Source organism: Carassius gibelio, chromosome A4 (assembly GCF_023724105.1).
Source record: "Carassius gibelio isolate Cgi1373 ecotype wild population from Czech Republic chromosome A4, carGib1.2-hapl.c, whole genome shotgun sequence".
NCBI classification, from domain to species: Eukaryota; Metazoa; Chordata; class Actinopteri; order Cypriniformes; family Cyprinidae; genus Carassius; species Carassius gibelio.
Window position 1 is genome coordinate 23,401,815 of NC_068374.1, and position 12,463 is coordinate 23,414,277.

Sequence of the window (12,463 nt, forward strand, 5' to 3'; positions counted from 1 at the left end):
GAGGATGGACATGGTTTGTTCTGACCACAATTTTGTTTTGTGCAGTAAATCACCGCCTGTCATGAAGAAATCAATATTAGAAACCCAAATTCCCATTTTTTCTATTTAGCTTATGTCATGGATACGAAATTTGCATATGGCTAGGCCTATCTCAGCCCTATCTTTATTATCTACACTTCTGATACTTCACTGGGCTATCCCTTGATGTCCACAGTGAAATCTGATCCTGAAGATAAACCAGTTAAGAACCACATTACTTCCTGGTCTATTCATCAGAGCTTTTGTGGGCTGCTTACAAGATTTGAGACAGTGAGACTGACGACTATAGACATGACTAAAACAATGAGCTCTGTAATTCATCACAACATTTCCTGGATTTCCAAGGTAAGCCTTAACTCATTGGAGAACCAATTCAGTAGTACAGCGCAGCCTGAGGCAGCTCACACACATGCTGGAACGCTTCCTCAGCTCTGGCCAAGAGGTCACAACATCACAGGAGTGAGCCAAACCACAAAAAGCAATTGTTCTTTCTTACTGTCTGCTTGTGTCCATTTGTCTCAAGCTAACTGCCTACTTTGCTGTCATATTTTAGTCTTATCTCTGCTTATGTCTGCCTAGTGTCATCTTTGTCTAACTTTTCTTGTCCTCCCATTACCCCAGTCATTTTATTTAGAAAGAAAGTCAGTTACCTGCGGAATGTGGGGGATGCAATGTCTGGGTATTTGGAGCCTGGCTGTCTGAGTCCAGATTGGGTGGAAGTGGGACTGGATTTTGGCGAGGTGGACAACCCTGTTCCCTCCTGATCTGACCCTGTCACTTTCTCCTTATCCGTCTGGTTGATGGTGACTGGACTTGAGCATCCTGATCCTACTTTCCCAGGGTCTCTTCTCTTTGTGCTGGTTGGGGTTCCTACCACTCCTCCACTCCCTCCTGTAGACTTTCCGCTGACATTCGAATCAATGCTGCTAGAGCTAGAACGATGGCCACTCCGGCCCACCACGCTGCTTCCCCCACTAGACGACTTTGCCGGTCTAGGTAGGGAGCGATACTGGAGTGTAACCTTTGAGCCTCCACAACCTAACAAAACAGCGTCGTCCTGGTGTTGAGCACCATCAAGACTTGTTTTCCGCCCATTACCAATTCCTGTGCCCTTCCCGATGCTTGCAGACTTGGGTACCTTGCCTAGAGTAGCGGAACCACTGGCCAGAGTGGCTCCGCTGGCTGTGACGAGGGTCCCGGCAGGACCCGGAATCTTCTTAAAGCCAAAAGAGCTTGTGGTAGGTGGCCGACCAATGCCTGAGGGTGGCTTCTTCCCTTCATCTCCGCTACTCTTGCCCGCATCTGATGGTGAGCGCTGGATACTTGGGCTCTTAGATGGGGCCTTGCCTTTCTCAGATGCCTTTGCGTCATCCGTTTTACCTGTCAGCACAAAGATGTTTGTTATGGCACTGGTACCTCCTGCTTAATCATGGCCATTTTTTCAACATTTTTGCTAATAATTTCACAACCCAATCAATCATCACCAATACAATGCAAAGCCCCTCTGCCAAACACTGCTGTGTTCTAGCCAATGGAACTTTTTTGCAACTCAGCAAACAGCACAGTTAAGGTACTCCTGGCCAAGACTATTTTTTCCTAATGAGTATCACCCAAAAAAAAGAAGACAAAATTGTAGCTAGACATAGCTTGGGTTGCAAAAGTTGGCTGAGATAAAAAAATAAAAATATACAAACACCCAACAGTCCCTTAAAGTTACCAAAAAGCCTCTTCTCTTTTGATTGCACCTTGTCTGTGAAGCTACAGTTAGCAATTTTCTGGAATACCATGCATAAATGGTCCCCTACTGACAGATATCATTGAAATTGTACAGCCTTTGGTTTTGTAACAAGCTAAAAGGAATCATTCTTTCAACTTGCGGATTCCATTTTAAAAAGTTATTCCGAGAACTGACATTTTGAAAGGGTACCTAAAGGTTTTCTAAAGTGCCAATGTGTCACTCTGAGGAACTACCGCTTCAAATATCTTTTCATTTTTTACAACACACAACTGTATGAGAATTTGATACCTGGTGTTTTGAGAGAGGCTGACGTGCCTTTGGTCCGTGATGCTGTGATGCCAACCTGGGCACTCATGCCCCTCCTCCAGGAGCCTGTTTGAGACATGGACAAACCTGCCTTCTGGCCAAGATCCTCACCCTGACAAGAGGATGAAGGGGATGAAGTCTTCCACTTGTCCATTCCTGGCTCCATCTCTTCATCAACCGTCTTCAGATCCTCAGCACCAGCCCAGCTGCTAGCATCCTGTTCGGTATGCCTGTGTGTATCTTTATTTGACTGTGAATCACACAGACACACAGAATATAGTTCACACACACACACACACACACACATAGAGACAATTCACTTTTGCAATCCATCTGACAGATGGCCTAACTTTTCTTACTAGCCAAAGCAAAATGTTTAAAACTCTCAAACAGTTTAATCTGCTGTGGCCTACTAACAGATTGTTGATGCAAAGCTAATTAAAAAAAGAGGAGAAAGAATACATAAGATTAGAGTGTATGCATACCTGTGCTGCTTTGCTTTTGCGAGATGAGATGCCAGAATACGTGGGTGGATTCAGGTCGTCAGTGCCGATGTTATCTAAAGTATCACTCAAACCACTGCTGACTGAACTACTGTCATCCCAACTGTAAAGACAAAAAGAGAAAAGTGTTAAAAAATAAAACCTTATGAGCAGAAACAAACACAGCCAAAATTCTTCTTCTTATCCACATCCCAAAAGTATCACTAAACTCGTACTCAATTTAAGCTGATAGACCAACATAAATCCGTTGACAAGCCATGATTATGTCAAATCATTCAGCACTATTGATTTTACTGTATAAAGAAAAATTACTCATTAATATCATGCCTGGTTAAGAAATATTAATGCACATTTTCTGTTAGGACACAAGGGTTGTCTTCGATTAGAATTTTCCAATTGAACATTTCTGGACTGAAAATATGATATAATATCCAATGCACGTTCATTCATATTTCAAAGCCCACGATTGTTGACTCACTGTCACCATCTCATTCATATTCATTTGCTTAATTAGACCACTCTGCGGCTTCGCCACTTCAATTCTCATTAACAGTTGACAATATTTTTCTTCCCCCCAGTCTTTACGTTCTCATTCCTCCTAATTTACCAGACCGTGTCTCATTAATGAAGAATATCAAACAGTAGCTTTGACACCCTTGATTTTGTTGACCCAGTTGAAAATCCCATAGTAAAAGCTGGGTGTGAATACATATGAAGTTATTACTACTCCCAAAGTGGAATTTTGCAGACTTGCGTAACATGTCCCTGTCAATTGCAAGTTGCTAAGAGAACTCTGTTTGATCATGTGTGTCCACACATATGTCCTCACATTTAATGAATCTGATCATAGAGATATTGTGTTAAATTCTCTGACGACTGTTTGCTTCCCGGATCTACAGACAAAATTGATAGCTATACCGACATGAAATCCATTTAGACAAGACAAAGAGAAACATTCTGGCATTTACTGACATCTTCTGACATAAAATGATATCTCTGAAATATTCAAACCACTTTCCTGATGTCAGTATAGCCTGTCCAGGATGTTTTGTCTTCTTCTTGAAATGTTTGATGAGCTAGTAAAGATTCTCTCAACTTTTATAATATATGCAGGACAAGAGCAAGCAAGAAAGAAAAGTCTGAGAGGCTGAAAGCGACTGGATAATAATCGTGAGAGACCTCGCAGGGCTCTAAACACCAGAGCGTGGGTGTTTCTGAAGACTCCAGCCTTAGAAATAGGCTCGGTGGGAGCGCGTATGTGCGCAATCACTCTAAAAATATCATTATTGATTTTTCAACATCCTTGTTTCTCCCTTATTTAACTCCAGGACCACTTGACACATTTAGCTTGAGATCTGATACTGTTACACAATAACGAAAATTAAAGATTAGAAATGCCAAATATTAAAGACTATTATACAACAGACCGGTTTCTTAAATCTGATGAGATGGACATTTGAAGCCAACTGATATATGCATACATCTGACTGCAGAAATTCTACATAAATGGAACATGCTGCTACAAACCATTAAACAGTCTACAGTTATATAAATTAACTATATTACTTGGCAGATAGCCTTATTTGTGATCCTCTCCGTCAATTGGGATTTCAAGCATAAAATGCATTAAAAACTGATAACATCAACGATGGTTGTGCCTAAAACTAGTGTCTAAACTATGCATTAGTTGGAACTTTTCAAGAGTGAAATGACTTCAGTATCTAGTGGCTTGACACACATTAGCAGCGAATGCTTTAACACCTGGGTTGAGTTACTGACTTGTTGGTGCTATGTTGTGCTGGCAGACCTGAGTTCAGATGAATGTTAAATCAAGCTTAATACTGCAAGTTGAAGTGCAAAGTGATGCAGGTGAGCACCCACACAAATCAATAACCACCAAACGCTTCACTCCAGTTTGCAATTTCCTAATAGGCACTCTGCTGAAAGCTTACCCTGCCTGAGAGATTTCTAGGTCTTTCTATCTTTTCTTCATTAGCCCTCCCTCAATGCAACAGTAAACATCTAAAACTGTGGTGCTCAAGCTTAGGTGGACACCCTTTGTCAGCCGGACACTTTTTGGCAAGAGCTCACTGGTTAAGGTCACCTTGACAGTCTTGTTTCCACACACCCTTGTCCCCACTGAGTGTGTGCCCACTGCTTCGAGAGAATGACATCAGCAGGAAAAGAGCACAGTCACTGTTATGCAGCCAGAATGGTGATTTAAGCACTACTTTAAAAACTCGACTTCACAGGAAGCTGCAAGTAGGAAACAGACTATCTAATTTTGGGTGTTCATGTTAAAAATGTCTGTTTTGGTTTGACTGTTTCATATTATTTCATAATATATACATTTTTGGAAACTAATACTTAGGGCCATGGGTAACATTTCAAATATATGTTCCTGGTAATTGACCATGAGAAATGAACTGTGAAAAATGTTAAATATCGAAGCACATTGTCAATGAAGGCAAAATGAGCTGCAAATGAGTTCCCTATAGTGCAGTTTAAGATAACATTACATGGCTCTCCATTAAGCACATGACTAGGATTTGAACAATTTGTCTGTATAAAAGTATTAGCAATAATATATTAATAATTTTTTTTACACATAGCAATTGCTTCCTTCTTATGCTAATTCCGCAAAATATAATAGTTTGTTCTCCTGAACACATGGACATTATCTTAAATATCAATTAATCCATTAATGTTTTAATGAAATAAGCGATTAATTAGTAAATAATTATCTCAGCTTTTGGCTACTTAGATTAAAATTTGTCACAGGAAATTAAGCAGAACAACTGTCTCTTGGCAACTGTCAGTGAATATATCTAGGGTATATTATTTTTGAGAAATTAGATGCCCTACAGACAGCAATACATGATAAAAAGTCTGTTAGGGTGGCAACGTTCTATGAGACGGCAGGAAGCTCTGTCACCACATACAGTGAGACAAACAGCCCATATTTGGGTTATCCACTGCCGTTTTACAGGAACATGCATGCTGTCTGTACCAGTCATTCTTATTTAAAATGAATTGTGATGTTGCAGATATATTTTTTCGAGCCTTGCCACAAACTTTCCTTCGCTATCCACTCTCACTAATTGTAGGCTGCTATGCATAAAATTGCCCATGAAAAAATGTTTTATATGCTAAAAGGCAAAACAGATCAAGTTAATACAATCTAAGCCCTGAGCTGTGGAAGTAGCAGCTGACTACCACAATCTGGTATGCTTTACTGGGACTATACAACTTGATCTCACTGTGATTCAGTTTTTTCATAAAGTTTTTTAACAACAGTCAGACCTAATGCTGCTAGCGAGATAAAGACCCTAGAGAGCTGCCCTAGAAGCTTGCCTATATGAGTTGAATATTTTATTCTTTCGTGTGCTGTTGTATTTATGACAGGACTGACAGTCACCGGTCCATTCATGACAGCAATTCCAGCCTGAGAAAACACACTCAAACTGCCTGCAATGTTTGCCTCCACTTGTTAAAGATGTTTTTTCTAGTTAAAATCCCTCCATAATTCACTTCAGCCAAGTTGCTACATAGAATGTGTTTCTGACCCATGCACCTGTGTTTGGTTGGATGAATATTTTCCACATATTTTTTTATTTATTATTATTTAAATGCCCCACAGTATGAGTGTCGGCATTCACTTTACTTTCGTTGAGTGTGCGGTGCAAATGTCCATTCATGCGTGCAGTAATACTCTCATGCAATATTCAGTGATGAAAGAACCATGCAACAATAAAACTCAATAAACCTTGATTGCATCCTACTGTACGTGGTTTAAAACAAATCAATTTCTCGATCACTAGCGGTGTCCATTGGTCTGTAAAATATGTTTCATGCAGCTGCATAATTATTGCAAAGGAACATATTTCAGATGAAACTAACCATTGTCTGTATGGTTGCATAACAGTCCTGTACATGTCTGTCTGTCTGTCTGTCTGTCTATCTATATATATATGTGTGTGTGCATGTGTGTGTGTGTGTGTGTGTAAAGAACAAATGCTGTCTTTTAAGTGTATGCAGCCATCAGCCACTAATTTTCACTTATATAAATCAAATTGAATCCTTAAACAAGACATACAAGAATTCAAATAAATTCAAAGTCTTAAGGACATGATGCCATGATAACATGGAAATTCATTTCAAAGAAACACATTTACAGAAACAATTTCTGTTATCAAATCATCCCCAAAGGGAAAATGTACATTTAGCAGTCTTTCAATGTTGACGCTGATATACAGTAGCGAAACACTAAACGTTCTTTTCAAATGTGCAACACAAAATATAATCCAATTTAACAGAGTAAATCTTGTCAATATACATCAAAACGAAAACAAAGTATTTCGTGCTAACCTGAAACTACATTAAACCAAACAGTGACAGGCCTGTTAGAGTCACCAACATACCAAAGTATGTCTCAAAACCAGTGACCACTACTGAGTGAGGCAAATGGGTGAACACTAACTCACCGCCCTGCGATTGATGCTGTCTGGCTGTCTGCAAGCCACCCATGTCATGCTGTAGCTCCAGGGGAGGAGAAATCAAGAGAATAGAAGCAAAGGAGAGGGAAAAAAGGATGGGAAGAAGATAGAGGAAGAATTCAACCCACCTGCTTGGCTGCAAAACACGGGCTGGAGGGAAGAGAGCAACTCGCCACTTCTTACAGCTCCACTCCGCCCCCCACACCTCACCCCTCCCCTGGGCCCATCATGCACTCTGAGAAATGCTTCAGACATCCCCAAACAACTGGGGCGTTGCCAGAAGAGACAGACTCCAAATCAAAGTCAGAGTCAGGGTCAAACTTGAAGTTGAATGCTGGGTAACACAAGGGAAAGGATGCGCAATGACCTTTAGCCACTGAAACTTTGGGAACTGGAAAAATCCATCCCCTATTTATAAATTCTTAATGGTCCTGATTAAATAAATGCATACTTGCCTTAACAAGATGCGTCATTCGAAGTAAAAAAAAAGAAGTGAAATGGTCTTCGGCAGTTGTATTTGTACAGCTTAATCAAATCAGTTTGAATGAAATGACCTTGTTGAGGCAGAGGATGACAATGTCTTTTATGAAATCAGGGACAGTCAAACGTCACTCCACTGGCTTGAATGAAAAAATTTACTTGATTTCTGCATTGCAGAGGAAAACGACAACCAGCCACCACCGAAACACTAAATCTGCAGACCTGAGCTTCAGATACACTGCATTACTTCTGCAAATCAATACACTGGCACCACTCAGGGATGTAGAAGCTCTAGCTCTAGTTTTCAAACAGACAAACCCACAATCACAGAACCAGGGAACTGCATTCTAGATTAGAGATTGTATTTCATGAAAGCTCATTGTGACGAGTGGGGCGGGGCCGAGGGACATGGGAACAAGCGAGGCCGGTGGAGTGATTGGAGATGAGCGACACCTGCGACACTCACCGGTCTCAAGTCCCACGGAGGAGATGGAGGTATATAAAACAGGAGCTACGACAGTGAAGGATGAGAGAGGACCAGGCCTGGGCTTTATTTTATGTTTTGCTTTTTTATTTGGGATCGTTCCCACGTCCCTCGGCACTGCCACACTCGTCACATACCCCCATCGCCCCTCGCAGGCCGGGGGGTATTCCTGAGACTGCCGCTCATGGGGACCTGCGGGTACCTGGGGGTAGGACAGACGAGGCTGTTTTGTGTTTATTTTGAATTATTAAAGTTTCATTTGATTGTCCGCCGGTTCCCGCCTCCTTCTTCTGGATGAATATGAAGGTTTTATTATTACAGTGGTGCCGAAACCCAGAAAAAGGAGGGACGCGCTGCTGAAGATCCCTTGCCGCTGTGGTGAATCGTGAATCCGCGGTGCCATCGAGCTGGCGAGAAAGTGTGCCGCCATGGACGCTCAAGGCGGTGGGTTGGAGTGAGTTGCCGGGGACGGGCGAGCTCGCTGCCGGCCGCCCGCGATGTGGAGGGGCAGCTGCCGTTCGCCAGGGGGCCGGAGCCTGCTGCCTCCGTGAAGGAATCCGGAGGAGCAGGGAACGGGGGACTCCTGCCGGCTGCCCAAAACCGGAGGAGCCGTCGCCGTCCACCGGGGGACGGAGGAGTGTCGTGCTGTCCACCGAGGGCCGCCCAATGCCACTGCCAGGCACCGCGGAGGAGATCACCCAGCTGGTGGGGGGGGGGGGAGTAGAGCGCAGTCTCGGGAGTACAAGGATTATTATTCAGTTTTACTGCCACAGTACTGGTACCCAATCTGGCTCTGTCCCATTTGTTTCTGCTGAAGAAAAGGCAGTCCAGGGCCATTTAAATGGGCTCTGGACCACGCTCTTAATCATGAAGTCCTGGGATCATAGCTATTTATTTCACACAACTTAAAACTTGTATTTACTTTAGTCCTCATGCATTTGGTGCTATGTTCTGATGAGGTCGGAAGGTAAAGGCGTGATTAAGTGTAATAGTCCAAGTTATAAAATGAAGATATAAACTGAGCTGAATTGAATGAATTCTACACTGTTTATATGTCATGTATATGAAAATATACAATCATATATGTATGTTTTAAAAATATATGACCTAAGAGAAGATACATTTTATAAAATATAAAGAACATACATATATATATATATATATATATATATATATATATATATATATATATATATATATATATATATATATATTTTTTTTTTTTTTTTTTTTATCGTCACATTTCAGTACTCCATGTAAGTTTTTTTTGTAATCAGCACTGGATTACAAATTTAAGAACTGAGTTTAACATTCTGAGTAGCTTTCTCTATTTAGTTACTACTTTACATCCTGAGGGAGTTAGAATAGACATACCAACACTGACATACCAACAAAGTTTGTATACTGAAATGAGGAGGAATTATTTAGAAAAGGCTCAAGAGAAAAGAAAATGTTATTAACATGAAACTGTTTATAGTGTGGGTTGACCTTAAACTGTCTAGAGTCAGGCCCGGGTTGATTTGGTGTTTGATGGATGGTCTTGAATGCAAAAGGAAGGCAACACAAACCAAGAGACTGGCAGGGGGTCTCAGGATCGGGTGTCATGGGAAACATGGTTAGATATATAGTAAAATACAGAGAAAACATAGTCCTTAAAATATGGTGTCAAAAGCACCTCTCAGCGTTGTAATCAACAATTTATCTCTCAGAAATTTCTGCGCACTTTATCTAGCTTATGTATTGTTTCTAAATAAACTGACATTGTATCATACATATCCTGATTGTGAAATACATAACATTTTGGAGACAAAACAATAGAAGTAAAAAAAATCTATATATTCATGACTGTTTTAAAATATAAACTATTTGATGTACTTTGGGGAGCAGAGTAAGAAGATTCATTCATTTATAAAGCGGGCACATGAATCTCAATTAGTGAGTTATTTCCTGCACCAAATGAGATGGTACGGTGACCATCTATAACCTGAAAGAACTCCGTGACTCCATTTCAATGTGATGAATGAAGTTGCAGGAATCATTTTCAGTTTAGAATAATTATTCATCCTGTCAGACTGGTGCATAAAAATCCTTAATCCATCACAAAACCACATTGGTCTAATAGGAATCTTTGTCAATGACTGTAAAATCACATCACTACAAAATCCTCCTGCTGTTTACCACAGAATAACAAAACCACGGCTCATTTTAACATCAGTCCTTCAAACACAAACTAACCCTCATATCTTCATTCACTCTCAATCCCTTCTCAGGAATAAACACAAACCAATCCCATAAGCTTTCCTTTAAAGTACAAAAATGCCGAGCAAGCTGTCATAAGCAGCCAACCTCTTTATCTGCATCTGAAAGCGAAGGGTTTTACTTATTCACGTCGGCGTGCTGTCATAAGGGTCCTGCTTTCTCAGACTCAGAGCTGCCGCTAGCCATGCCTCATCTATGTTGCATGATGGGAGTATTTATAGCTAAAGTCTTTCAGCCACCATTGGTCTAATCTCATGGTAACTGATTTCCAGACATCATCACAATGATGCATATATAACTTTTTTATCAGACACACACTGAAATCCCATTACGTTTAGTCTGAAATGGCTTCAATGCAGTAAAATGAGCTGTTTCATGCAAGTCAACACTGTCTTTTTAATGAATATTATTACAGGATTACTAAAAACAACACTGTGAGATTACAGTAAGATTAACTAGCAGCAGTCCAGTTTTGCACTTTTGGCCGGATTTCTACGAGGCAAAATTATTGCCATTATACGGGAGGCATGTTGCTGTTGGCCAGGCCTCATTTCTGCTTATTCAGCAGTCAGAGTTTTAAAAGGGCAACAGCAGATTGAAATAATCTCATTTCCCCCAGCCTGAGGGATTCAAACTGAGCTGCACACCACAGCAGGAGAGAGATGGAGTAAGCTTTGTTTAAATGCCCAAATCTCAGCAGTCACACTCTTTGAGATTCTTCATACAGATGGCAAATCAAAGCATATGACAGCCACAATTACACTACTACACACTGCCAAAAAGTTAGCCAGCCTCCATGTTAAGCAAAGATAAGAGTTACTAACATCAGCCGTGTATGTTGACTAGGGGTGTAACGGTTCACAAAATTCACGGTTCGGTTCGATACGATACACTGAAGTCACGGTTCGGTTCGGTACGGTTCGGTGCGTTTTAGATACAGCAAAATGTAAAAACATCTCAACTTTTCAGAATGCCGCAAGCGCACCGCGGGTCATGTGACAAGAACTAACCAATCAGCTTCATCCTTTCCCGTAACAACGCTGAAAGCTCAACCAAGATGAAGAAACAGCTGATCATAGTTTTATATGGATTGCAATTTTGAAATAAATTTAGTAGCAGAGCTAGCCTACTGCAAGCGATTTTTAGAGCTGCAAATCCATTTATCCTTTGCTGAAATTTCCGCGTCTTCATGGAGAGAGCACGTCATTGTTGCTTAGCAAAGGCAGACGCCTCAGGGGCGCTTCTGCCCGTGCGTTTTGGAAAGTAGGAGAAAGACGCGCCTAGCGTTTTCCAAGCGTTTTTAGGCGCGATATGTGAACGGCCCCTAAGGCGCTCGCTCACTCAGCACGCGCTGAAGGCTCGTTGCAAAATGTCTAATGCATTTAACAGACCAGAAATAGAAGATCCTCCAATAACCAACAGGTCTGTTTGGGTGCACTTTGGATTCCCTGTATAATGGTGTTGATAGAATGAATGGTAAATAGTAAGGTCTCATATCCGCGGCTATAACATAAATGTAACCTAAATGTAGCCTACCAATCGACGCGGTGATGTCTTTTGCCCTGTTTGAGTCAGTTGGAAATGTCTGTCTAAATGCTGCTGGGGTTGTTTGTTGCGTGTATGTTTCTCCTTTTTTTCGTCTTTTCTCAGAAACTGACACACTAAGGTGATGTCGGCGTAAATGAGTTGACATGTTTCAAGTATTCCTGCTGGTGTTTTTTTTTTTTTTTGTATTCCTGCTGGTGTACCCAGCAGATGCGACATACCGTTGTTTTTTTTATCCACCACTCTCTTGCCATCACCATTATAGCTTACAGGGAATCCAAAGTGCACCCAAACACCAGACCTGTTGGTTATTGGAGGATCTTCTATTTCTGGTCTGTTAAACGCATTGGCCACCACGTACCGTGCATGAACTGCTCGCTCACTCAGCGCGTACTGAGTGAGCGAGCGAGCGCCTGACTGAGTAGCCTAACATAAACATTGCAGTTGGTATTTTTTTCTTCTTCGGGGGTGTCAGGGGTGTTGCCTGTTACGTCGTTTGGGTTATTGGGCTACCTTGTTGAACGCATATCATTATATTTCACTTTATTTCTATTTTTTCAAATATAATTAATTAGTCCAACGAACCGTTCAGTACATAATGCGTACCGAATAC

The 12,463-nt window shown here is 41.2% G+C and overlaps 1 protein-coding gene across 6 annotated transcripts in view; it reads right to left on the reverse strand.

Moving 5' to 3' along the window:
• The window catches only part of LOC127973534 (neuron navigator 3), a 137,697-nt gene that overhangs the window by 27,217 nt on the left and 98,017 nt on the right, over window positions 1–12,463 (reverse strand). For all 6 annotated transcript variants that reach the window (XM_052577378.1, XM_052577377.1, XM_052577376.1 and 3 more), the window contains exons 13-15: window positions 2,569–2,689; window positions 2,066–2,333; window positions 690–1,419 (exon numbers count right to left, since the gene is read on the reverse strand). In XM_052577378.1, the coding sequence (XP_052433338.1) occupies window positions 690–1,419; window positions 2,066–2,333; window positions 2,569–2,689 (1,119 nt within the window). The remainder of the gene's footprint in view (window positions 1–689; window positions 1,420–2,065; window positions 2,334–2,568; window positions 2,690–12,463) is intronic.